Source organism: Ornithorhynchus anatinus, chromosome 21 (assembly GCF_004115215.2).
Source record: "Ornithorhynchus anatinus isolate Pmale09 chromosome 21, mOrnAna1.pri.v4, whole genome shotgun sequence".
In the NCBI taxonomy this organism is placed as follows: Eukaryota; Metazoa; Chordata; class Mammalia; order Monotremata; family Ornithorhynchidae; genus Ornithorhynchus; species Ornithorhynchus anatinus.
Window position 1 is genome coordinate 15068298 of NC_041748.1, and position 27498 is coordinate 15095795.

The 27498-nt window shown below is 52.6% G+C and overlaps 1 protein-coding gene across 2 annotated transcripts; it reads right to left on the reverse strand.

The window, feature by feature from the left end:
- On the reverse strand, positions 1 to 27498 carry PIGQ (phosphatidylinositol glycan anchor biosynthesis class Q). 2 transcript variants are annotated; one of them, XM_029049372.1, is made up of 11 exons: positions 27441 to 27498; positions 17217 to 17910; positions 13922 to 14053; positions 12326 to 12446; positions 10011 to 10137; positions 7547 to 7700; positions 6911 to 7022; positions 6115 to 6195; positions 5264 to 5378; positions 3005 to 3066; positions 1 to 1383 (listed from the first exon to the last, which is right to left on the reverse strand). In XM_029049372.1, exons 2-11 carry the CDS (start codon positions 17855 to 17857, stop codon positions 1231 to 1233), a joined length of 1698 nt encoding a protein of 565 aa, XP_028905205.1. In that variant the 5' UTR covers positions 17858 to 17910; positions 27441 to 27498; the 3' UTR covers positions 1 to 1230. The 2 variants fall into 2 exon arrangements, with proteins under 2 accessions (XP_028905205.1, XP_028905206.1); XM_029049373.1 differs by lacking the exon at positions 27441 to 27498 and adding an exon at positions 25773 to 25802.

A 27498-nucleotide genomic window follows, 5' to 3' on the forward strand; every position in this document is an offset into this window, starting at 1 on the left:
GTGTGTGTGTGTGTGTGTGTGTGTGTGTATAGAATTGCCAGTCAGCAAAGAGGCAGCAGGGGGAGGGCCCAAGCCTGGGAACAGGCTGAACTGGTCCCGGGCCTCGGCTTTCCACTGGGAGGGAGGGAATTCCACCCTCTGCTTGGGGTGGGGGGATGGGAGATGGGTGCGGAATGGGCCAGGGGAAGGAGGAGGAAGAGGAGGCTGCTCTTGGAATTCCCCCAGAACTTCACTGCTCTGGAGTCGGTCGGGAGGCCGGCCCCCCTACTTTCCTCTTCCCCCCAGCTGGCTTGTTTGGGGGAGCCGGGGTGACACTGTGGGGGAGGGGTCGCGGGTTCCACCGGCTTACCCACGTGTCCGCCGCGAGCAGAAGTGCGGGCCACCCCCTGGAGGCCCCCTCGGCTTTGGCAGAAAACCCTGAAGGGAATGGGGGCATTTGAAGGTTGGGGCTCGGGAGCTTGTAGTTGTAGGGGGAGGCACAGGATTCTGGGTGGGTGGGCGGGCGCTTGACCCCGACCAGAGTGGGAGTGAGGACGCCAGAGTGCCGGGCTGGGCGACGGGAAAGCCCTGCTGGCCTGGGAGAAGGCCCTGCCCGCTGCTGGTGGGGACCTGCCGCTGCACCCTGAGCCTTTCCCAGAATTCCCAAAAGGGCCCGGGGAGCGGGCGGACGTGTGAACCCCAAAAGGAGGAGCCCAGAAGCTGCCAGATCAGTGGGAGGGGGTGGACCGGACCGGCCCTCGAACCCTAACCCCCCGCTTCCAGTTAACCATGGCCCACACCTCGCTTGAGGTGGACGGAGCTGGCTGTGGCGGTGCCAGCCTGGCACTGGGCCCCGAGCGGGACCCGGCCCAGAGGGGGTACGGCCACGAGCGGGGTGGGGGAGGCCATGGGCCAGTCCCTTGAGGCACTCATGGTGTTAACATCTGGGTGACAGTGGCTACCGACCCCGGGGGGACCAGGAGGCCCAATAACACTGGGTGGTGGTGGGGGGAGGGGTGTTTTACCACAGCCGCATCAGTGCTGAACCCCAGGTTCGTGGCCCAGGGTCCCCACGGTGGGAGAAGAGGGGAGATGGAACAGGATGGGAAGGAGGATGTGGAGGAGGAGGAGGAGGAGGAGGAGGAGAAGGGGTTGGGGGGAGGAGGAGGGTCCCCTGACCAAGTCCGCAGGCTGAGGGTAGAGGGTTCCCTGGCCAAGTCCGCAGGCTGAGGGTCTTTGACGGTGGATGTGTCAGTCCTGCTTGTCCCCTTTCTGCTTCCAGGGGTAGATGAGCTCACCGACGAACAGTTTCTTGCACAGGGAGCCCCAGGAGTCCTTGGGGCAGCCGCTGTAGGTGGGGAGCCGGTAGGTCTGCACCACGCTGCCGTAAGACAGGGGGTTGATCTGGAAAACACAAAGGTGGGAAGGCGGGGACCCGCGTGTGACTGGCTGGCCTCGGTTCCCAGTCAGCCCATCCAGAGAGCTGGCGGGGCCCCAGCCTCCTGCCTGTGGAGGCCCCGAGTCCACAGGGGTGGGTGGGCTGCGGGCAGGGCGGCGCAGATCCCTGAGCGCCCCAGAGGGCTTGGGGGAGGGCAGGGGGGCTCGGCCAACAGCCCTCTCAGGCCCCAGAAGCTTGGATGGGGGAGCCTTCCGGAAGAGTGAGGCCCAGGCCTAGGCCCCAGGCCAGGGGGCCTGTGCTCCTCTGGGCTTTCCCAAATCCTTCCCCTGGGGGCTTCAGCTTTCCATCTGGGCAACCATGGCCTGCCACTACCAATTAGCCAGTCACTACTGGTTAACCAAGCGCCTACTTTCATCCCAAGCGGCCTGGCTTAGTGGAAAGAGCATGGGCTTGGGGGTCAGAGGTCGTGGGTTCTAATCCCAGCTCCGTCACTTATGAGCTGTGTGACTCTGGGCAAGTCACTTCACTTCTCTGTGCCTCGGTGACCTCATCTGTAAAATGGGGATAAAGACTGTGAGCCCCACATGAGTCAACCTGATTGCCCTGATTACCCCAGGGCTTAGAACAGTGCTTGGCACATAGTAAACGCTTAACAAATACCATCATTATTACTATTGATTCATTCGATCATATTTATTAAGTGCTTACTTTGTGCGGGGCATTGGACTAAGTCCTTCGGAGAGTCCAATACAACTGAGTTGGTTTACACATTCCCTGTCCACAAGGAGCTCACAGTCTAGAGGGGGGGCTGTGCAGGGCACTGCCCTGGGCATTTGGGAGAGGGCGATGGCCCTGACAGACATAATCCCCGCCCTCAGGGAGTTTACAGTCTTGTGGAGAAGACTGGGGCACTGGGGTCGTTGACAGGCGGGAGGAAGAAGGGAAGGGGGAGGGTCTGTGTATGAGTGGGAGTTTAAGGAAGAAGCTTCCCTCTGCCAAAGTGGGGGGCTCTGTTCGGTCCCAGCAGTGGGGGAGTCGGGGCCAGTGTCCCCCCGCCGCCCCCAAGGGCTGAGAGACTAAGAGCAGAGCTGCACAGCCACTGAGCCTGCCTGGGCCTTATTCCGGATTCCGCCTGCCTCAGTCTGGCCACTGGGGCGGGCTGCCTCCGTGCCTGCTGCTCTGTCGGGGTGCTGACTCCCATTCTCATCCCACCGACATCCGCCCCCCACTGCCCGCTGAACATCCAGTGCCGGGCTACTCTGCTTCAGGCACCGATTCGGACCCGGATCGGGGAGAGAGCGGTTCACCCCCACTGGGCTGTCAGCTCCCTGAGGGCAGGGGTCTTGTCGGCCAACTCCGTTACGCTCTCCCAAGTGTTTAGTACAGTGCTCCGCACCCAGGAGCGCTCAATAATACAACTGATGGATTGTTTGATCCAGCCAGTCGGGGGCCATGTCACCGACACTGGGGGCGGGATTGTGGTCTGCAGGGAGAGTTTGAATTTCTGGCCTCCAGGGAAGACCAAGAAGGCCCCCCTTCCCTGCCCCTGAAAGTCGGCCGCCCTGGGCCAGCCCTCGGAGGACGCAGGCTCCCAGAGCCGCGGGGATTTTCCGGACCGGAGCTTACCTGCATCAGCAGGCGGAGGGGCTTGCCGGCTTCCTGCTCCAGGACCCGGAACTTCACGCCAGCTGAAAGGGACAGAGAGAGAGGGAGAGAGATGCACACACATGTATGCTGATTGGAAAAGGGAAGAGAACGGAAAGGGATCGCCTTCCATATTATAATCATAACAGTATCAACAACAGCAACAGTAATGACGATAATAATAATTGTGGTATTTGTTAAGTGCTTACTACGTGCCAGGCACTCTACTAAGTGCTGGGGAGGATACAAGCAACTCGGGTTGGACACAATCCCCATCCCACGTGGGGCTCACAGTCTCGATCCCTCTTTTACAGATGAGGGAACTGAGGCACAGAGAAGTGAAGTGACTTGCCCAAGGTCACACAGCAGACAAGTGGTGGATCCCAAATTAGAACCCATGACCTCCTATCAGGCCCGTGCTCTAGCCACTGTGTCATGCTGCTTCTTCATATCTACCCCATTTGGGTCTCCTGGCCGTAGAATAATTACAACTGTGGTATTTGTTAAGCACTTACTATGTGCCAAGCACTGTACTAAGCACTGGGGTGGACACAAGATCATCAGGGCCCCCGTGGGGCTCACAGCCTCAGTAGGAGGGAGAAGAGGTATTGAATCCCCATTTTGCCGAGGAGGAAGCTGAGGCATAGAGAAGTCAAATGACTCACTCAGGGTCACACAGCAGACAAATAGCAGAGTCAGGATCAGCACCCAGGCCTGGGTTCTTTCCACTAGGCCACGCTGCTTCCCTTGAAGCATGGGATTGACCCCGAGAACATCAGGGTGTTAATTAATTAATTGCGGTATTTGTTAAGTTCTTACTATGTGCCAGGCATTGCACTACGTGCTGGGGTGGATACAAACAAATCAGGTTGACTATAGTCCCTGTCCCACGTGGGGCTCACAGTCTCAATCCCCATTTTAAAGATGAGGGAACTGAGGCACAGAGAAATGAAGTGACTTGCCCAAGGTCACATAGCAGACAAGTGACAGAGCCGGAATTAAAACCCATGACCTTCTGACTCCCAGGCCTGCGCTCTACCCACCAGGCCATGCTGCTTGGTGGGAAAGGGCTTACCCGCTTTGGGATAGTGGGTGTCGGGGGCAGAAAGGGGGGCAGGGATTTTGAGGGGCGTTGACGATTGGAAGACATAGGGCTTCAGATAGCAAAGCCACCATGAGAAGCAGTGTGGCCTAGTAGATAAGAGTCTGGGCCTGGGTGTCACAGCGATGTGGGTTCTAATCCCGACTCCACCACTGGTCTGCTGTATGACCTTGCGTAAGTCACTTCACTTGTTTCTCTGGGTCTCGGTTCTCTCATATGTAATAATGTTGGTATTTGTTAAGCGCTTACTATGTGCAGAGCACTGTTCTAAGCGTTGGGGTAGATACAGGTAATATGTAAAATGGGGATTAAGACGTGAGTTTCACATGGGACGGGACTATGTCCAACTCGATTAATTTGTATCTATTCCAGTGCTTAGTACAGTGCCTAGCACATAGTAAGTGCTTAACAAGTACCATTCTGGGGCCCGGGCCCCGCTAGACCCACTGAGGCTGGAAAGCCCCAGCAGTGAGGACGCTGGCGGTGAGACAAATCAGGGTGACAACCTTTTTGTCAGTCAGGTATTTATTAAGCGCTTTCTGTTTGCGGAGCACTGTATGAGGTTCGTTCATTCATTCAACCGTTTCTACTTGGAAAACAGTAAGCGCTTACCAAATATCATCATTATTATTATTACTACTGAGTACTTACTGTGTGCAGAGCACTGTATTGAGTGCTTGGGAGACTTCGATATAACAACGTAACAGACCCATTCTCTGCCCATAAAGAGCTTAAAGTCTAGAAGGGGCTGCTTCTGCTTCCGGGCTGGGATGTACACCCGAGACTGGGCCCCGCAGGATCCAAGGCGGGAGGCCTAAACCTATATCGGAAGCGCCTTGAGGGCACGAGCCGGGCCTACCCGCTCCATTGCAGTGGACACTCCCAAGCGCTCAGGTCAATGCTCGGCACACGGTAAGCGCTCAGTGAATACCACCGATGGACGGGTGGACTGAAAGGTAAGGACTCGGCCTGGCCGCCACCCGGTTAGAGAAAGCCCAGCGGTCGGCTCTCGTTCTCTCTCCGGCGATGGCATGGGAGGAAGCAAGGGGGCCACGGACGATGGCCTCCCCCGTGGCCGGTCTCCCGGCGGGGAAGCCGCCCCAATTGGCGAGGCCGAGCTGGGTCCTTGGCATGCCTACCTGCGAGTCTGTAGGACCGGCAGAGCCGCAGTCCGAGGGCGTAAAGGGGCACGGAGTTGATCAGGTCCACGAGCAGGTGTATCAGGCCCTGCACCACTACCACCAGCAGTCGGAGCTGCAAGGGTGGGCGAGAGAGGGTCGATGACGCGAACCCCCGGGGGGCTTCCCTTCCCCTCCCATTCTCCGCACCCCCGGGGCCGGCAGAAGGGGGCGTGGCATCCAGCCTCCTTGTCGTCTGCCAGCAAAACTCCCCGCACACTAGAGCTGGGAAAGTCGGGGACCGCGGCAGGGTGTGGAGAGAGCATCCGGTGACCCCAGGGTCGGGGCCGAGAACGGCCTCCGGGTAACCTAGTTGTCCCGGGTAGGTGCCCCGTGGCCTCAAAGGGCCCAAATCTCCACACTACTCGGCGAAGACCTCGGTGCCAGAGGGACCGTTGAACTGGAGGGAGGAGGTACACCTGTGCCCATCGGGAAGGCGGTAGAAAAAGGGTCAGTGGTTCCGCTGCCCAGAGCCTGGCTCCGCTGGGGGCTCCTGACCTCGGGCCACCGGGTCGGGGCCCGGGGCCCGAACGGGTGGGGGGGCCTTCCTGAGCATTCCATCAAGAGAGGTCTCGGACCCCAGCAGGGCGGGGGGACACGATGGAGCCAAAGGGTCCCTCCTGAGGCCCAACCTCGGTCCACCCGTCCACCCGCAGAAGTCGACCCTCAAACCGGCCTGGTCTTTTCCTCGGAGCCACCGGTGATGGGCAGCCAGGTTGGGGAGCGAGGGACTGGTTCGGCAGGGGTGGGGGAACGGCAGGGCAACCATCCAGACACGCCGGGCGGACTCGGCCCGGCTGCTGCCGGCTTACCAAGGTGAACACCAAGTAGTAGAGGGCTGTCGTGGGCAGGAGGAAGAGCAGCATGGTGAACAGCAAAGTCCCAATAAAGAGCTGCGGGCAAAAAATGGGCAGAATTCACTTTCTATCCTCCTCCTCCTCCTCCGCCTCTCTCAGTGCTTGGGAGAGCACCCCAGAATAATAATAGTATTTGTTAAGGGCTTACTATGTGCCAAGCACTCTACTAAGCCCCGGGATCATCAAATCCCACACGGGGCTCATAGCTTCAGTGGAAAGGGTACTGAATCCCCATTTTGCAGGAGAGGGAAATTTGGAGAGGAGTGATCCCCATGTGGGCACTTTGCCACGTGCCACCCCAGCCCGCCTCTCACTCATCACAATGGGAAAACCTGATGGGCAGGGGCGAGGGGGCCCGGCGGGCATGGCAAAAACCACTAGCACCATCATCCATTCCTCCGCATGGGGACCGGGACCGAAGCTCTTCTGTCTTTCTCGCCACCCTCCTTAAATAATTGCCCTCTCCACCTGCGCCTCCCCAGACTCAACCTTCCTACTGCCCTTCACTTCCTCCTTTTTCTTTTTTTCCTCGATGGTATCTGAGAAATACGTGTCCAGCACCGGCCTGAGCGCCAAGGTGGATACAAGGAAACCAGGTTGGACAAAGTCCCTGTCCCACATGGGGCTCGCAGTCCAGTTACTGAACCCCTATTTTAGTCGTGGGAAGGTGCCGGGGTGGGGGGTATGTGTGTGTGTGCTGCTCCTTGGGGGATCCCTGGGGGAGACCATGGGGAACAGGCTCGACCGTTACCTGGTCCAGGTCGTAGGAGCAGGAGTCCACACGCTGCCTCAAGACATTCCACTTCTTCCCTCGAAAGAGGCGCCACAGGGAGGAGAGGCCATAGATCTTCAGACAGTATAGCCTGTGCATACGATAAGGGCTGGCTTGTGGAAGTCCCGAGGGAGGGGCCTCTGGGACCTGTCTGGCCTCTTGCCGGGGGTAGGGAAGGCGCGGTCTGACAGTCTCCTGGCCGAGTGACCCACGGTAATCACAATAATGATAATCGGGGTGTTTAAGCGCTTACTATGTGACTAGCACTGTATTTAGCACTGGGATAGACGATCAGGTCGCACACAGCTTCCCAACCCACATGGGGCTTGTAGTCTTAGAGGGAGGGAGAACAGGTCTCGAATCCCCATTTTACAAAGGAAGAAACTGAGGCCCCGAGGAAGTGAAGTGACTCATCCAGGGTCACCCAGCGGGCAAGGGGCAGAGCCGGGATTAGAACTCAGGCCCTCTGGCTGCCAGGCCTGGGCTCTTTCGGTTCTGAAGTGAACTAATAATGGTGATAATAATAATAATGGTACTTGTTAAGCACTTACTATGTGCCAGGCACTGTACTAAGCACTGGAGTGAAAGCCCAGAGTCGGGGGAGGGGGAGTTCACCTGGCTCCGTAGACGTAGAAGCAGTAGATGTGGAAAGTCAGAAGGGCTATGATGTCCGAGAGGATGGCCAAGGCCACCGTCAGGCCCAGGCAGGCCGACAGACCAACGTACCACAGGATCATCTCGATGAAGGGGGACATCAGGTGGATGTAACCTGGAAAAGCGAGCAGTCGCATTTATTGAGTGCTTTTTTTTTAAACGGTATCTGTTAAGCGCTTATTATGTGCTTATTAGGCACTGTACTAAGCGCTGGGGTAGATACAAGCTAATCAGGTCGGAAACATCCGTGTCCCACATGGGGCTCACAATCTTAATCCCCATTTTATAGATGAGGTGACCGAGGCCCGGAGATTTGAAGTGACTTGCCCAAGGACCCACCGCAGACGAGTGGTGGAATCAGGATTAGAACCCAGGTCCTCTGACATCCCCACACAGGCTCTATCCACTAGGCCAAGCTGCTTCTCAGTCTACCTCGCAGGGAGCCAGAGTGGGAGAGGGCGGCTCGGCCAGTGCCGGGCGGAAGTGAGCGGAAGCGGCTTGCGGGCCAAGCTTGCTTGATTCGCCCAAGGCCGGTCCGGCAGCGTCCTCTGGAGCACTTACCACATGACTAAGCTGTGGCCTCTTGCCGGGGTTAACTGGGGAGCTTCTTCCCCACCGTAAGCTCGTTAATAATAATAATAATAATAATAATAGTATTTGTTAACTGCTTATTATGTCCCAGGCACTGTAATAAGCACTGGGGTGGATACAAGCAAATCAAGTTGGACGGAGTCACTGTCCCATGTGGTGTTCACATTCTCGATCCCCATTTTCCAGATAAGGTAACTTGGGCCCAGAGAAGTGACTTGTCCAAGGTCACAAGCAGACAAGTGGCAGAGTCGGAATTAGAACCCGTGACCCCCTGACTCCCAGACCTATGTTTTCTCCACTATGCCGTATTGTGTTCTCTCAAGCACTTAATACAGCGTTCTGCACACACAGTAAGGGCTCAATAAATATCACTGATTGAGAGTCTCTCTGTGGGCCGCAGGAAGGCCTCTCCCGGGTGGGCCCATCAGCCAAGCCTGACTCGGGCCTGGATTGCCAGACTGGGACCATTGGCTCCATCAGGCCTCTAGTGGCTAGTGATGTCACCCCCCTCACGTTCTTCCCGGCTGAGAGGAAGAAGGAGAAATCCAGAAGAGGAAGCTGAAATGAAGCCCTTCTGTTTCGTCTTTTGATCCATCAATGGCATTTACTGAGCGCTTACCATGCGCAGAGCACCGTACTAAGCGCTTGGGAGAAGGCAGTACAACAGAATTAGCAGATACGTTCCCCGCCCATAATGATCTTACAGTCTAGAGGGGGAGAAGGACCTTAATATCAGTAAATAATTTTTAATATAACAATTTAAAGATATGTACATATTAGTGCTGCGGGGCAAATATCAAACGTCCAGACGACATGGATCCAAGTGCAGAGATGAAGCAAAAGGGAGAGAGGGTCGGGCAAAAGAGGGGTTAATCGGGAAAGGCCTCTTGGAGGAGATGTGACCTTAATAAGACTTCGAGAGTGGGGAGAGTGATAGTCTGACATACCTGAAGGGGGAGGGAGTTCCGGGATAGTGGAAGGACATGGGAAAAGAGATAGACGAGATACACTGTGCACTGGGCTGTGGGCCCCTTAGTCGGTTTGATACTCCTCGCAATCCCACAGCACTTTTGTAAATTCATTCAATCCTATTTATTGAGCGCTTACTCTATGCGGAGCACTGTATTAAGCAGTCTACTATTCCTCCTCACGGCAAACCATTTAAACATCTGTCTCCTGGGTATATTGTGAGCTCTGTGAAGGCAACTTCCTTGGTAGACCTTCCGAGTTGCCCTTGGACTTGGATTTGCACCCTTAATTCCCCCCCACCCAGTGCCCCCAGAACTTATGTCTAAATCCAAAATGTATTTATATTCACGTCTGTCTCCTCCTCTAGACTGTAAGCCTGTCGTGGGTAGGGAATGCAACTGCCTGACTACTTGTTTTGTTTTGTTGTCTGTCTTCCCCTTTAAGACTGCGAGCACATTGTTTGTTGGGCAGGGATTGTCTCTATCTGTTGCCGAATGGTACATTCCAAGCGCTTGGTACAGTGCTTTGCACACAGTAAGCACTCAATAAATACGATTGAATGAATTTAATGAATGAATGGCTCTGTGGTACTCTCCCGAGTGCTTAGTACATACGGTAACCACTCAATAAATACCACCCATCGACTGAACTGTTGTACCGCACCTTCCCAAGCGCTCAGCCCAGTGCCCTGCACACTGTGAGCGCTCGATAAAGGCCGTTGATCGGTTGATTGAGAAGGGGAACAGGGAATGGAGGACGGGAGGGAGAAATGGAGAAGGGGATTTGGAGAAAAGGAGAGTGTGAGGGGGAGAGGGAAGGGGAGAGGGAGGGAGAAAGAGCTGGCCAGGGCCAGACGTGCACTTACTAATCCAGAGGTGAATGTGGTAAAGAAAGAAGCGGCCCAGCACCTGATCCAAAGCTCGGTTCATCTTTAAGCCGGCGGGGACACCCATCAGCCACTGCAGCAGGTCCTGGAGCTCCTTGGCCACGTGCTGTCAAGACAAGGAGAGATGGGCTGAGGCAGTCACGATGCTGGAGCCACCCTGCCCCCTGAGGAGTTCAGAGATTTTTAAAGACACCAGTCTCTTCACTCTCTTTTAAGGTATCAGCTTCATCATTGGTGGTGATGATCGAGTGCTGACTGTGTGCGGACTTCTGCACTGAGCACATGGGAGAGCACAACTCAGTGGAGTTGGTAGACATGTTTTCTGCCCGCGGTGAGCTTATGGTCTAGAGGGGAGGTACTTCTTAGCACTTAGTGTGTGCCAGGCTCTGTACGAAGCGCTGGGGTAGATACAAGATCATCGAGTTGGATACGGCCCCTGTCCCACAGGGGGTTCACAATCTAGAGGAGAGGAAGAGCGGGTATTTAATATCCATTTTACAGATGAGGAAACAGAGGCACAGAGACGCGAAGTGACTTGCCCAAGGTCACACAGTGGACAGGTGGTAGAGCCGGGATAAGAACCCAGTTCCTCTGATCCCGTGTCTGTGGTCTGTCCGCTAGGTCATGACGCTTCCCTGTGGAGGGGACCGATTATCTGCCCACTTCTAGGTGAGGAAACAGGCTCGAGGTGCGTGTGGAGGGTGGAGGATCCCACAGTTCGTGGGTGGGGCCGCCCAGAAGAGCCATGGGGGGCAGTGAGGTGGAGGGACCAGACCGGCTGGCTGTGCGGGACAATGAGCGACTGGTCAGTGAAGCCAAGAAGCTTCACTGTGGGCTAGCGAAAGTGAGCACAGCCTCTTGAGCGGAAGTTTGCTGTGGGCAGGGAATGTGTCTTCCTCTTCTGTTGGACTGTCCGCTCTCGAGAGCTTACGAAATAGTGCTCTGCACACAGGAAGCACTCAATCAATATCACTGATTGATTGTTTGAGTAGGCCTGTGGGGAAAACGGCCGGGCATCTCGTCCCGCTGAGGGCAGGCACCGATGCACGCCGGGAAGGCCGGTCCTCAGTTCTCGCAGTCTCTGAAGCCACTTAATTAGAAAGGCCGTTCACCACGGGACGATGAGCTAAACCTTCGCTGGTCTTGGAAGCCCGAGGCGGGGACTCCCCGTTACAGGGGAAGATCCTTGAGGGTGGGGAAATCAATCCACCAGTGGTATCTACTGAGCACTTACTGGTGCAGAAACACTGTACTAATCGCTTGGGAGAGGACAATGCGACAGAGTCTGTAGATATGTTCTCTGCCCATAAGGAGCTGACAGCCTAGAGGGGGAGACTGACATCACTAGAAATACCTACTTTTAATTTATATTTAATATAACTATTTACATATAATATAAATACCTATAAATGATAGATTTATAAGATGTCTCATGCTTCTGGAGTACTCTTCCAAGCACTTAATACAGTGCTACAGTGTAGAGGGGGAGACAGACATTAATAGAAATACCTATTTTCAATTTACATTTAATATAAATATCTATAAATGATAGATTTATAAGATGTCTTATGCATCTGGAGTACTCTTTGCAGCACTTAATACAGTGTACAGTCCAGAGGGGGAGACAGACATTAATGAAATACCTATTTTAAATTTATATATAATATAAATATCTATAAATGATAGATTTATAAGATGTCTTAAGCTTCTGGAGTACTCTTCCAAGCACCTGGTACAGTCTAGCCACCTTCATCGTTTCTGGGACGCCCCCTCCATCACCACAACTCCTGGCATGGAGCCCGTGCTGAAAAGCTGTGTGGTGTAGTGGAAATAAAAATAATAATAGTCACAATTGTATTTGTTAAGCGCTTATTATGTGCCAAGCCTGTTCTAAGGGCTGGAGGGGGATGCAAGGTAATCAGGTTGTCCCACATGGGGCTCACAGTCTCAATCTCCATTTTACAGATGAGGTCACTTAGACGAAAAGAAGTTAAGTGACTTGCCCCAAATCACATACTTGATAAGTGGCGGAGCTGGGATTAGAATCCATGACCTCTGACTCCAAGCCACTCGCCTGCTGTGTGACCCTGGGCAAGCCTCTTCATTTTGCTGGGCCTCAGTTCCCTCACTTGCAAAATGGGGATTGAGCCCAGGAGCCCCATGTGGGACATGGACTGTGGCCAACTTGATCACCTTTTATCAATCCCAGCACCTAGAACAGTGCTTGACACCTAGTAAGCACTTAATAATACCATAAAAAATGAGAAAAAGACGCCTCATTCTGCTGGACTCACGTCAGCCGCGGGAGTGAGGGCATTGGCCAGCTGTCCGATCCGGTTCTTCTTATACAGCCAGGACACCAGCAAGACTCCCAGAGTCACGTCCACCAGGAGTGAAACCAAGATGTTGGCTTTTCTGTGAGAAATTAATCAATCGCACAATTAATCAATCAACAATGCCCACTAGACTATAAGTGTGTCGTGGGCAGGGAATGTATCTATCAACTTTTTTATACTGTACTTCCCCAAGAGCTTAGTAACAGCGCTCTGCACACAGTTAAGCGCTCAATAGATGGCCTAATGGATAACCGCATGGGCCTGAGGGTCAGAAGGACCTGGGTTCTCATCCCAACTCTGCCGCTTGTCAGTGCGTGACCTTGGGCAAGTCACCTAATTTGTCTGTGCCTCAGTTACCTCATCTTTAAAATGGGGACATCTTTAAAATGTCCATGTGGGACAGGGGTTGTGTCCAACCTGATTAGCTTGTATCTGCCCCAGCGCTCAGAACAGTACTTGACATCTAGTAAGCACTGAACAAATACCAGCATTATTGTTATTATTATTAGTATTAATACAAGATACCATTGATTGATGATATTTATTGAATGCTGTGTGCAGAGCACTGTACTAAGCACTTGGAAGAGTACACTAAAACAGAGTTGGTGGACACATTCCCTGCCCAGTAGGAGCCCACAGTCCGAAGGGGAAGACAGTCAGGAATACAAATAAATGAATTATGCTATGGACAAAAGTGCTGTGGGGCTGAAGGAGGGGTGAATAAAAGGTGCAAATCCAAGTGCCAGGGAGACGCAGAAGGGAGTGGGAGAAGAGGAAATGAGGGTCGAGTCAGGGCGGACTTCTTGGAGAAAGGAAGCAGGAGGGCAACGGGCAGAGCAATCCCGAGGCGGAGGGCGGCTGTCCCCTTGCTGCCGGAGATCTGGGGCCTTTAAGCCCCGGCCCTCTGTCCCCACCCCGATGGCAGCGTGGGAAGACCCCACACCCTCACATGCCACTTGACACTCCGGGGCTCAGTGGGGACCTGCTGCGAGACCGTGGGCAGGTCGCTTTGCTTCTCTGTTCCTCAGCTATATGTAAAATGGGGATTGAGACAGTGAGCCCCATATGGGACAGGGACTAGGTCCAACCAGATTTGCTCGTATCCACCCCAGCACTTAGTAGACTGCCTGACACATAGTAAGTGCTTAACAAATACTATAATTACTATTATTATTAAAGAGCACAGCACTGGGTGTAGGGAGACCAGGTTTCTACTTCTTGCTGGGTGACTTGGGCAAGTCACTGAATCTCTGGGTCTCACTTTCCTCCTCTGTAAAATGGGGATAAGATCCCTATGCCTAATCTGATTCTCTTGCCTCTACTCCAAAGTTTAAGACTGTGCTTGGCACCTAGAGAACTCATGTGAACCTACCCAAGTTATGCCAACTCCGAACGGGGGGGGGACCACTGCCGGCCTGTGCCTGACCTGATTATCTTCTACCGCCCTCAGAGCTTAGTACAGCGCTGCGCACACAGGAAGCCCTTCAAAAATATCACCATGATGATGAACCGCTGGCTGGCTCTAGGGGGAAGGGGAAGGGGAGAGTACAGTACCTCATCAGCTGCGTCTGATTCTCCGCCTTTTGGTTGCTGAAGACCAACTTGAGGTGCTCCAGGCGGTACCCCAACTGTTCGCAGGTGGACAGCTTGCTCCAGACGAAAGACAGAGGCCAAAATCGGAAAACCCTGCAGAGGCCGAACAAGAAATGCTGGTGCACCCGGGAATCCACTACTTTTCCTTCTAGTCCTCCATTCCCTTCCATCGGTTCTCTCCCTCCCACTTCTCTACTCTCTTCTCCAACCACACTCCAGCTCTCACTCTTCATTCCTCTCCCACTAACCCACTTGCTGGGCTGTGTTTTCATCTCTCCCTCTGCCAATTCTGTGATGGCCTGAATGGGAAAAGCTGTTCTCTAAATTTTTATTTTTATTCTTGCTTGTGACCTTGGACGTGTCACTTCACTTTTCTGTGCCTCAGTTCCCTCATCTGCAAAATGGGGATTCAATACCGGCTCTCCCCTCTAATTAGACCATGAGACCCAGGTGTGACCTGATGATCTTGTATCTAACCCAGCAATTCATACTGATCAACCACGATAATTATTATTTCGCTAATAATAATAATAATTGTATTTGTTAAGTGCTTACTATATGCCAAGCACTTTTCTAAACACTGGGGTAGATATAAGTTTATCAGTTTGGACATAGTCCCCGTCCTGCATGGGGCTCACAGTTGAGTAAAAAGGACTAGGATTTAATCCCCATTTTACAGATGAGGAAACTGAGGTACAGAGAAGTTAAGTGACTTGCCCAAGGTCACACAGCAGACAAGTGGCACAGCCAGGGTTAGAACCCAGGTTCTCTGACTCTCAGGCTCGTGCTCTTTCTGTATCCCCCTCTAGATTGTAAGCTCGCTAAGGGCAGGGCATGTGTCTACCAATTCTGTTGTGCTCTACTTTCCCAAGCGCTTAGTACAGTGCTCTGCTCACAGTATGTGCTCAATAAAGATGACTGATTGATTGATTTGGGGAATCCACATATGGGAATAAGAAGCAGTGTGCCCTAATGGAAAGAGCCAGGGCCTGGGAGTCAGAAGGACCTGGCTTCTGATCCCAGCTCTGCCACATGTCTGCTGTGTGACCTCCAGCAAGTCACTTTGCTTCTCTGGTCCTCTGTTACCTCATCTGCAAAATGGGAATTAAGACTATGAGCTCTACGTGGGACCGGGACTGTGTCCAACCTGATTATGCTGTATCTATCTCAGCGCTCAGTAAAGTGCTTGGCACATAATAAGCGCTTAGAGAAGCAGCATGATGTAGTGGATAGAGCCCAGGATTAAGAGTCAGAAGGTCATGGGTTCTAATGCCGGATCTGCCTCTTGTCTGGTGTGACCTCGGGCAAGTCAGTTCACTTCTCTGGGCGTCAGTTCCCTCATCTGTAAAATAGGGATTGAGACTGTGAGCCCCACGTGGGACAGGGACTGTGTCCAACCTGACTAGCTTGTGTCCACCCCAATGCTTAGTATAGTGTCTGGCATGTAGTAAGCGCTTAACAAACACCACCATCATCATCATTATTATTATTATTAATATTAGCATTTAAAAAAACCCCAACAACGTACGTTCCAAAGGAATGGGCTTTGAAACGACATTTCGTCTCCAGCAGGTGGCACCAGAGAACCGTTCCTTAGGCCGAAGTGGCTAAGGTCGGGCCTGGTAATGATAAGAATAATAATAAGAAGAAGAAGAAGAAGAATGGTATTTGTTAAGCACTTACTATGTGCCAAGCACTGTTCTAAGCACTGGGGTAGATCCAAGGTAATCAGATTGTCCCACATGGGGCTCACAGTCTTCATCCCCATTTTCCAGAGGAGGGAACTGAGGCACAGAGAAGTTAAGTGATTTGCCCAGAGTCCCACAGCTGACAAATGGCAGAGGTGGGATCAACCGGCTCTGCCCCCCGGCCTCTCTCCCGTGGCTCCCACCTCTGGCCCCTCTGCGGAAGGCTTTTCCCTGACCCAAGGTTCATTCATTCATTCATTCAATAGTATTTATTGAGCGCTTACTACGGGCAGAGCACTGTACTAAGCGCTTGGAATATACAAATCGGTAACAGATAGCGACAGTGGGGAGAGCTGGTTCCTTGATCCCACCATTCTTAGCCTGAATTTTTGGTCCCCCTCCCCGCAGGCTGACTCCAATCCTTGCTACCCCAGTTGGGGCTTATCTGTTGTGAGCCCCATGAGGGACAGGGACTGTGTCCAACCTCATTAACTTCTATCTACCCCAGTGCTTAGAACGGTGCTGACCACATAGTAAGTGCTTAACAAGTACCATAATCATTATGATTATTAAATAATAACAACAATAATGGAGCTTATTACACAGAGAAATTAAGTGACTTGCCCAAGGTCACCGGGCAGACAAGTGGCACAGCCGGGATTAGAACCCATGACCTCCTGTCTCCCAGGCCCATGCTCCATCCACCAGGCCACGGTTCTTCTCAGGGAACCCTGGGAGAGGGCGACGGACAAGTAAGACGCGTTCTCCGCTCACGGGGCGGTCACCCTCAGCTGCGGGGAGACCGGCGGAGAAGCAGCGTGGCTCAGTGGAAAGAGCACAGGCTTTGGAGTCAGAGGCCATGGGTTCGAATCCTAGCTCTGCCACTTAGCTGTGTGACTGTGGGCAAGTCACCAAACTCTTCCATGCCTCAATTACCTCATCTGTAAAATGGGGATTAAGACTGTGAGCCTCACGTGGGACAACCTGATTACCCTTTATCTACCCCAGCGCTTAGAACTGTGCTCTGCACATAGTAAGCGCTTAACCAATACCAACATTATTATTATTATATCAACCAATTGAGAGATGCGAATAAACTGTTGACTGGACAACTGAAGGCACATCTCCTCCAAGAGGCCTTCCCAGACTAAACTCCCCTTTTCCTCTTCTCACTTCTGCGTCGCCCCGACTTGCTCCCTTCATTCGTCCCCCTCTCCCCCTGTCCCAGCCCCACAGTACCAATGTCCATATCTGTCATTTTATTTATTTGCATGGCCATCTGTCTCCCCACCTCTAGACTGTGAGCTCGTTGAGGGCGGAGAATGTGTCTCTTTATTGTTATATTGTACTCTCCCAAGCGCTTAGTACAGTACTTCGCACATAGTCGGTGCTCAATAGATACAACTATTCTATGAATGAACGAACCGTTTGGGCATATATGCCGCCGCTGTAGAGGGGGAGGGATAAGGAAGAACGAGCCGGAGGAGCTTGGGTAAGGCCCCGGGGACCCCCTCGCTCCCCTGGGGTGCATCCCCTCCCCACCCCACCCGCCCGGACCGGGGGCTCACCGGCACTGGCAGAGGCCGGCGACGAGCGCGAGCAGAAAGGTGACGAGGGCGCAGACGGGCACGGCCGCCCGCTTGGCCAGCTCCACGAGGATGCTGGCCTCCACGCCGTCCGACTGCCAGTGGCTCAGCCGGACGGGCCCCTCGGCATAGCGGTCGGTCCGGAACAGCGCCTCGCTCCCGGCCACTGTGTCGAAGACGGCCGCCAGCCGGGCGGCGTCCGGCCGCGGGGCGGGGTGCAGCCGCGACAGCACGGTCTGGCGCTGGTCGTAGTAGACCAGGACGGCCGGGTCGGCCTCGGGGGGCCCGGCCCGCAGCGGGCGGCAGCTCCAGGACTTCCCGCCGCGCTCCCTGCCCAGCTGGAGCCAGGGGTCGTGCGAGAAAATGGCGCTCAGGTCTTCCAGGAAGCGGGCCAGGCCCTCGTCCTCGTCCCGCCGGGCGTGGCACCAGGTGCCCAGCACGGCCAGCGGCGGCCGGTCGGCCCGCTGCATCGCCGTCAGGTACTGCTTCACCTGGCAAGGGATGAAGGGGAAGTGGAGGACGGCCAGGACCACGGCCGAGCTCTGCTCCGGGATCCAGCGGCCGATCAGCAGGCCGCTGTCCGCCCCCGAGCAGCAGGAGGGGAAGAAGACCTTCAGCACCATGGTGGGGGAAGAGACGGCCGGGCGGGGGGACGCGGAGCAGCACGCAAGTCCGCCTGAAAGACACAACCGCGAGAGCGACCATCGGATTCGTTCATTTGATAGTATTTATTGAGTGCTTACGGTGTGCAGAGCACTGTACTAAGCACTTGGGAAATTACAATACGACAACGGAGAGTGACAATCCCTGCCCACACCGAGCTCACGGTCCGTGTGGGGTGGGGAGACAGGCATCAATACAAATAGAGCAGTACAAATAAGTAAAATTACAGATATATACCTAAGTGCTGAGAGGTGGGGATGGGGGGAAGAGAAAAGGGAGCGAGGCGGGGTGTCGCAGAAGGGAGTGGGAGAGGATGAAAAGGGGGGCTTAATCTGGGAAGGCCTCTTGGAGGAGATGAGCCTTCAGTAAGGCTTTGAAGAGAGGGAGAGGAATTGTCTGGCAGATTTGAGGAAGGAGGGTGATTCAGGCCAGAGTGATATGATTATCATTGGTTCTTGTAAAGCACTTACTATGTGCCAAGCACTATTCTAAGCACTGGGGTAGATGTACGTTTATCCGGTTGGACAGAGTCCCTGTCCCACAAAGGGCTCACGCCTTTTTTTTAATGGTACTTGTTAAGCACTATGTGCCAAGCATTGGGGTAGACACAAATTCATCTGGTTGGATACAGCCCCTGTCCCACAGAGGCATCTCGCTCTTAATCCCCATTTTCCAGATGAGGGAAGTGAGGCCCAGAGAAGTGAAGTGACTTGCCCACGGCACACAGCAGACACGTGGCGGATCCAGGATTAGAACCCAGGTCCTTCTGACTCCCAGGTCCATGCTCTAGCCACTGTGCCATGCTGCTTGGGTAGTTGGAGGTGGCTATGGGCTTCTCCTTTGCTTGTGAGCCCCCTGTGCGACGATGACTGGGTTCAACCTGATTAACTTGAACCTACCTCAGCGCTTAGAACAGTGTTTAGCCCCCAGTAAGGGCAGTTAGAGAAGCAGCATGGCTCAGTGGAAAGGGTACGGGCTTGGGAGTCAGAGGTCGTGGGTTCTAATCCCGGCTCCGCCACTTATCAGCTGTGGGACCCTGGGCAAGTCACTTCACTTCTCTGTGCCTCAGTTATCTCATCTGGAAAATGGGAATCAAGACTGTGAGCCCCACGTAGGACAAACTGATGACCTTGTATCTACCCAGTGCTTAGAACAGAGTTTGGCACATAGTAAGTGCTTAACAAATACCAAAATTATGAATATTACCACGTCCATTACCACTCTTGTTCTGAACATCCCAGCCCGGTCGACCCCTCTTGGGGAGGGGCTCGGGCAGTCCTCCCTCCAGACGCTCAGCTAGAACCCCTCACTCCCTTGAAAGACTCCAAAACCGAGGTGGAACACGAAGCAGCCCCCTTTCCCAGTCTAACCCCTCCTTTTCCTCAGATCTCCCTCCCCTCCACCTCACCCTGACTCGCCCCCTTTGCTCTACCCCCACTCCCCACCCCACCGCCCTTCTGTATATATGTACACATCTATAATTCTATTTGTTTATATTAATTTCTGTTTACTTGTTCCGATGTGTATATAAATCTCTAATTCTATTTATACTGATGCTATTGATGCCCATTTACTTATTTTGATGTCTGTCTCCTCGCTTCTAGACTGTGAGCCCGTTGTGGGCGGGGATTGTCTCTATTTATTGCTGAATTGTACTTTCCTAGTGCTTAGTACAGCGCTCTGCACATAGTAAGTGCTCAATAAATACGATTGAATGAATGAATGAAAGCAGGGTGGCTAAGTGGAAAGAGCCCAGGCTTGGGAGTCAGAGGTCGTGGTTTCTAATCCCGCCTCTGCCACTTGTCAGCTTTGTGACTTTGGGCAAGTCACTTCACTTCTCTGTGCCTCAGTTCCCTCATCTGTAAAATGGGGATTAAGACTGTGAGCCCCACGTGGACAACCTGATTACCTTGTATCTCCCTTTGGTGCTTAGAACAGTGCTTGGCACATAATAAGCACTTAACAAATACTATTATTATTAGGATTAGTAGTAGGGAGCCAGGCACACAGTAAGCCCTTAACAAATACCATAAAAAGGGTCACTCCTCCATCCTGGCTTTCCACCACCTGGGTTATCTGGCGATCGGGGCTGGGAAAAACACAGGAGGCCCCGGAGGCAGGGAGAGAAGAAAAAATGAGGTTCTCAGCTTCTTCCCTGAGGGAAGGGGAGTTGGTGCTTGGCTTTGGCATACCAGCGGAGCAGGAACCTGCTTTATCTACCTCCAAGTTGACCTCTCCACAGGAGCAGGAGAACGAAAAGGAAGAGGAGGAGGTGGAGAAGCAGGAACAGGAGGAGGAGTGGGATCAGGAGCTGTCTCCACCGCTACGGTGATCCAATTACCGGGACGGGACGCAATCCTGCACACTGACTCCCCAGGGGGTCCCCACATCCTCGACTGAAGCAAGAGATGAATGCCTCGTTCTTGTGGATTGTGCTTTAGCATTCATCTGAATATAATACTAACGGCAGCGGTATTAAGTGTGGGATGTAAAGTGGCCTCGTGGGAAGAGCCCAGGCCTGGGTTCCAATCCCAGCTCCGCTCCTCGTCTGCTATGTGATCCCGGGCAAGCCACTTGACCGCTCTGGGCCGAGGTCATCTCATCTGTAAAATGGGGAGGGAGATCGCGAATGCCACGTGGGACATAGACTGTGTCCAACCTGATTAGCTAGTATCTTCCCCGACACTTAGTACAGTGCCTGGCACATAGTAAGCGCTTAACAAATACCGTTTAAAAAAACAACAAAAAAGTACTTCTTTCTCTGTGTTAAAGACCCGGGTAAGTACATTATGATCGGATCCGACACAGTCCCTTTCCAACAAGGGAATCCTGGGGCAGACAACTGATATTTAATCCCTCTTTTACTGATGAACTAACTGAGGGTGGGGAAGGGAAGTGACACGTCCAAAGACACACGGCAGGCAAGTTGGCAGAGCTGGGATTACAACCCAGGTCCTCTGAATTACCCAAGGGTTGATTAAAGATGTGTCAAAGAAGGGAGAGTGATAATCACATCTCTTTTACACTCCCCCTCTCCACCCTGGGGGAAGGGCGGGGGGGAGGGGGTAATACACTGTATTAAATTCTTGGGAAGAATAAAACAGAGAAGTGGCATGTTCCCTGCCTGCCAGGGGCCTCCATTCTAACGGGGATAGGAAGGGGCAGGGAGGAAACAGAATTCAAGACAGTTTGTCCTTTCCTGACCTTCTTTTCCTTTCCTGACCTTCTTTCTGCTCGGGGGACCGTGAAAACCTCTCGGGTGCCCCGGGCCGGGAACTCTGGGAGAGATGCCATTGTTTGGCAAAAGAGAAGCAGGGGAACATTGGAAGGTTGCAGAGCAAGACGTCTCTTGGCTCCCCTGTTGTTCCACCCCGGGTCAGCTCGGGGAATGAGCCGATCTGGGATCTTGGCTGTCAAGCCGGAGTCTGCACTCGGGTGGGCCCAGGGGGAGTCTCCGGCCTTGGAAGCGTTTTCCATTTTTCCAGGCCATAGGGGGCGGGGGCTTGGGCACCCAGGCAACAGGGGGAGCCACGGTGGGGGTCTTCGAGGCCCGCTGTCTCCGGGACACGGCCCGGCCCCCTCACATCATGGGGGCTGGGTCGGCGGAGGATCGGCAACCCCAGGGAAGGAAGATGGGGTTGGAAGGGTCAATGGCGATGGTGACGGGGGGAGGGGGCAGCCGCCAGGGACCCATGCCCCAAATCCCCTTGATGTACACATGAAGCACCGATTTTGGCCTAGCGGAGAGAGCCCGGGCCTGGAAGTCAGACGACCTGAGTTCTAATCCCAACTCCACCACTTGCCTGCCATATGACCTTGGGCAAGTCGCTTCTCTGGGCCTCAGTTTCCTCAACAGTAAAATAGGGATTCTATCATTTTTCTCCTTCCAAATAGACTGGTAACTCCATGTGGGACAGAGATCGGGTCCGAACTGATTATCTTGTCTTTATCCCAGCATTTAATACAGGCCTGACACATAAAAGTACTTAAATATTATCATCATCATCATCACCATTAGGTCTTCAGAAATCAGGTCCAGCCACTGACTGCAGGAGCCCGACACAAGTGTTTCTGGAGTGAAATTGAGAAGCAGCGTGGCCAAGTGGGTAGGCCTATTGTACTCTCCTCAGTGCTTAGTACAGAGTGCTGCTCATGGTAAGTGCTCAGTAAGTACGACTGAATAAATGAATTCTGACTTCGGGTCAAGGAGGCAGAGGACCTCCGCCACTTGTCTGCTGCGTGACCTTGGGCAAGTCGTTTCACTTCTCTGGGCCTCAGTTACCTCCCCTGGAAAATGGGGATTAAGACCGTGAGCCCCTTGTGGGGCAGGGGCTGTGTCCAGCCTGCTTAGCTTGTATCTATCCCATAGCTGGCACAAACAGTAAGCACTTAACCAGTCCCACCATTATTATTAAATTTGTGTGCTGGACTGGGGGATGACAAGACCCCCGAATGCGACCTCCCCGACACCCCGAAACAGCTCCTATCACCCACCCAACTGGGTGAGGGGTGTGTTAAAGGTGACAGCTACCAATCGATCGACAGCAAGTAAGTCGATCGCATTTAAGTAATTGATCGATAGCATTTAATGGGCACTTAGTGAGGGCAGAGCACTGTAATAAAAATGATGTCATTTGTTAAGCACTTACTATGTGCCAAGCACTGTTCTAAGCGCTGGGGTGAATACAAGGTAATCAGGTTGTCCCAGGTGGGGTTCACTGTCTTAATCCCCATTTTCCAGATGAGGTAACTGAGGCACCAAGAAGTCAAGTGACTTGCCCAAAGTCACACAGCTGATAAATGGAGGAGCTGGGATTAGAACCCAAGACCCCTGACTCCAGAGCCTGTGCTCTTTCCACTAAGCCACGCTGCTTCTCTGTACTAAGCGCAGATAGGACAGACACATTCCCGGCCCACAGGTCGGTCCCAAGCCGGACTTCTGGATGAAAGGGAGCCGGTAGGCTGAGGTGCGGGGAGAAGAGACGGATGCAAAAATAGCAATTCTCATCCTCTTCATTCGAGCATATTCGACCATTGATGTAAAGCAGTGTGGCCAAGTGGAAAGAGCTCAGGCCTGGGAGTCTGAGGACGTGGGTTCCAATCCCAGCTCTGCCGCTTGTTTGCTATGAGGCCTTGGGCAAGTCACTTCACTCCTCTAGGCCTCAGTTCCCGCATCTGGAAAATGGGGATTAAGACGGTGAGCCTCACTTGGGACAACCTGATTACCTTGTATCTACCCAAGTGCTTAGAACAGTGCTTGGCACATAGTAAGCTCAGCACACAGTAAGCACTTAACATACACCACAATAATAATAGTAATGGCCTTGTGGCAAGAGCGCGGGTTTGGGAGTCAGAGATCGTGGGTTCTAATCCCGTCTCTGCCATTTGCCTGCCGTGAGACTTTGGGCAAGTCATTTAACTTCTCTGTGCCTCGGTGACCTCATCTGTAAAAAGGAGATTAAATCTGTGAGCCTCACGTGGGACAAACTGATTATCTTCTATCTACCCCAGCTCGTAGAACAGTGCTTGGTCCACAGTAAGCGCTTAACAAACACCACTGTTATTATTATTATTAACTTCACAGACCCTGGAGTTCCATGGGAGCTAATCTAGTGCCAGCCCAGAGACAGGAACAACATGCATTTAACAGCAGAAGATGTGAATAAAAATAATTAATATTTGTGGGATGATGTCCAACTTTGTGCCATGCACTGTACTAAGCACTGGGGTAGATACAAGATCATTAGGTCCTCCATAGGGCTCACAGTCTAAGTGGGAGGGAGAACAGGTATTGAATCCCCATTTTGAGGATGAGGGAACTGAGGCTCAGAGAGGTGAAGCGCCTTGCCCAAGGTCACCCAGAAGACAGGCGGCAGAGCTGGGATAAGAACCCAGGCTCCCTGACTGAGGCCCAGGCTCTTTCCACTTTCCGAAGCCGTCCTAAAACAACGTATTCCCTGAGGAGACACATCCGCTTGACTCTGGGAATGTCAAACTGGATCAACAGTTTCCTCGCCTCTGCAGGAAACACAAAACACAAAACCCTAACTTGATCTCTCCGGCTGTATCGGGCCAAAACTAAAGATCTCACTTCAAGTAAAACAGCAGCTCTTCGAACCCTGTGATTTCAACCTGTTCTCCCCACGATTGTTGCTCATCAAAACATCCCCACCCCTCAGACCCAGTTCCCTCCTCTCCCGGCTTCGATTTCTCCGAGACCCGGCCCCTGCTTCAACAATCGATCCATAAACATGATTGAATGAATAAATGAATGAATCAATCAATCCATGGTGTTTGTTCAATGCTTAGTGTGTGGAGCTCTGTACTAAGCGCTTGGGAGGACACAGTGGAGTTAGTTGACATGAGCCCTGACCCTTAAAGAGTTTAGAATCTAATCACAGTAATAAGAATGATGGTATTTGTTAAGTGCTTACTATGCGGTAAGCACTGGGGTAGATACAAGATCATCAGAATGGACAGAGGGCCTGTCCCAAATGGGGCTCACAGTTTAATCGATCAACAGCATTTATTGAGCGTTTATGGGTGTTGAGCACTATACTATGCACTTATTATTATTATTGTATTTGTTAAGCGCTTACTATGTGCCAGGCACTGTACTAAACAGTGGGGTGTATAATACTAGCAAATCCAGTTGGACTCACACAGTCCCTGTCCTTCATGGGGCTCACAGTCTCAAGCTCCATTTTAGAGATGAGGTAACTGAGGCCCAGGGAAGTGAAGTGACTTGGCCAAGGTCGCCCAGCAGACAAGTGGCAGGGCCGGGATTAGAACCCATGACCTTCTGACTCCCAGGCCCGTGCTCTAGCCATGCTGCTTGGGAGAAGAGAACACAACTGGTAGGCTTGCTCCCTGTGAACAAGGGTGAACGACAACTAAGCCCCCTCTCCTTCAGCTCCCCCTTCCTTCCGCATCACCTCGCCTCACTCCCCTTGCTCTCCCCGACCCACAGCATTTATGTATATCTCTATAATTCTATTTATTTATATTGATGCCTGATTACTTATATTGATGTCTGTCACCCCTGCTCTAATTTGTGAGTCTGCTGTGGGCAGGGATTGTCTCTTTTTATAGCTGTACTGTACTTTCAAGGTGCTTAGTACAGTGGTTCACACACAGTGAGCGCTCAGTAAATATGACTGAATGAACACGCTTACAGAGGGGGAGGTGGACATTAATATATATAAATAAATTACAGCTACGTTCATAAGTGCTGTGGGGCTGAGGTTGGGGTGAATATCAAGAGAAATGGGGATTAAATACCTGTTTTCCTTCCCACTTAGACTGTGAACACCACGTGGGACAAGGACTTTGTCTGATCTGATCATCTTCTATCTACCCCAGCGCTTAGTACGGTGCTTAACCCACAGAAAGGGCTCAATGAATACAACAATAATAATAATAATGAGAACTAGCACTGAATCTCCATTTCGCAGAGGAGGAAACCAAGGCCCAGCAAAGTTGGACTGTGTCAGACCCGGTTTGCTTGTATCCACCCCTGTGCTTAGTACAGTGCCTGGCACATAGTAAGCACTTAATAAATACTGCAATTCATTCATTCATTCAATCATATTTATTGAGCGCTTACTGTGTGCACAGCACTGTCCTAAGTGCTTGGAAAGTACAATTCGGCAGCAAATAGAGACAATCCCTACCCAACAACAGGCTCACAGTCTACAAGGGGGGAGACAGACAACAAAACCAAACAAGCAGACCGGCAACAATAGCATGCTAAGCACTGTACTGAGCACTGCGGTGGAGAAGCAGCACGGCCTACTGGATAGAGCCCGGCCTGGAAGTCAGAAGCTCATGGGTTCTATTCATTCATTCATTTAATTATATTTATTGAGCGCTTACTGTGTGCCAAGCACTGTACTAAGCCATCATCCGCACAGGGTTCTAGTTCCGGTTCCGCCACTTTGCTGTGTGACCTCAGGCAAGTCACTTCACTTCTCTGGGCCTCGGTTCCCTCATCTGTAAAATAGGGATTGAGACTGTGAACCTCACGAGGGACAGGGCCTGTGTCCAACCCGATGGCTTGTATCCACCCCGGTGCTTAGTACAGTGATTGGCACACAGTAAGCACTTAACAAATACCACAATTATTATTATTATTCATTCATTGAGTCGTATTTATTGAGCATTTACTATGTGCTGAGCATTGTACTAAGTGCACAATTCAGCAACAGAGACGATTTCTGCCCACAACAGGCTCACAGTCTAGAAGGGGAGTGACAGATATCAGAACAAGTAAACAGGCATTAATATAAATTAATAGAATCATAGGTGTGTATATAAAAACAAGTGCAGTGGGGCAGGGAGGCGGGTAGAGCAAAGGGAGCGAGTTAGGGTGGAGGGGAGGGGGAGCTGAGGAAAAGGGGGGTTTAGTCTGGGAATTTGCTTGTATCCACCCCCAAGTTTAGTATGGTGCCTGGCACAGAGTAAACACTTAAGCTCCACAATTATTATTTGCTTGCATCCAACCCAGGGTTTAGCACATAGCCTGGCACACAGTAAGCACTTAATGAATACCAGGGTAGCAGTGTGGCTCTGTGGAAAGAGCACGGGCTTGGGAGTCACAGGTCATGAGTTCAAATCCCAGCTCTGCCACTTGTCAGCTGTGTGACTGTGGGCAACTCACTTCACTTCTCTGTGCCTCAGTTACCTCATCTGTCAAATGGGGATTAACTGTGAGCCTCACGTGGGATGACCCGATTACCCTGTATCTACCCCAGTGCTTACAACAGTGCTCTGCCCATAGTAAGCCCTTAGCAAATACCAAAATTATTATTGTTACCACAATTATTATTATTCTAGCTTGCATCCACCCCAGCGCCTAGTTCAGTGTCTGGCAAAGAGTAAGCACTTAACAAATACCACGATTATTATTATTGTTTGCTTGCATCCACCCCAGCGCCTAGTTCAGTGCCTGGCACAGAATAAGCACTTAAATACCACGATTATTATTAGTTTGCTTGCATCCACCCCAGCGCCTAGTTCAGTGCCTGGCACAGATTAAACGCTTAACAAATTCCACTGTTATTATTATACAGCATCAGCAGGTCTGCCCCCTGTCAGCTGTGTGACTGTGGGCAAGTCACTTGACTTCTCTGGGCCTCAGTTCTCTCATCTGTAAAATGGGGATGAAGACGGGGAGCCCCACGTGGGACCACCTGATTCCCCTGGGTCTCCCCCAGCGCTTAGAACAGTGCTCTGCACAGAGTGAGCGCTTAACAAATACCAACATTATTCTTCTTATTACGTTGGGTTCACGGTCTAAGTAGGAGGGAGCGCAGGTACCGCATCACCCCGCCTCGGCCACTTGTCGGCCGTGTGACTTTGGGCGAGTCACTTCCCCGCTCTGGGCCTCAGTTGCCCCCTCTGTAAAGTGGGGATTCGTTCATTCTCTATGGACTGAGCGCTCACGAAGCCGCTGGGCCCCACGTGGGACCCCCCTTCCCCCCCTTCCCCCCCTTCCCCCCCGGCTGACCTCGGGCCCGCCCCCAGGTGCAGCGCAGGGCTTACCCCCTCGGGCCGGACGGTCCCGGGGCCCCTGCGGCCGCGGCCTGCCAGCCCGGACCGG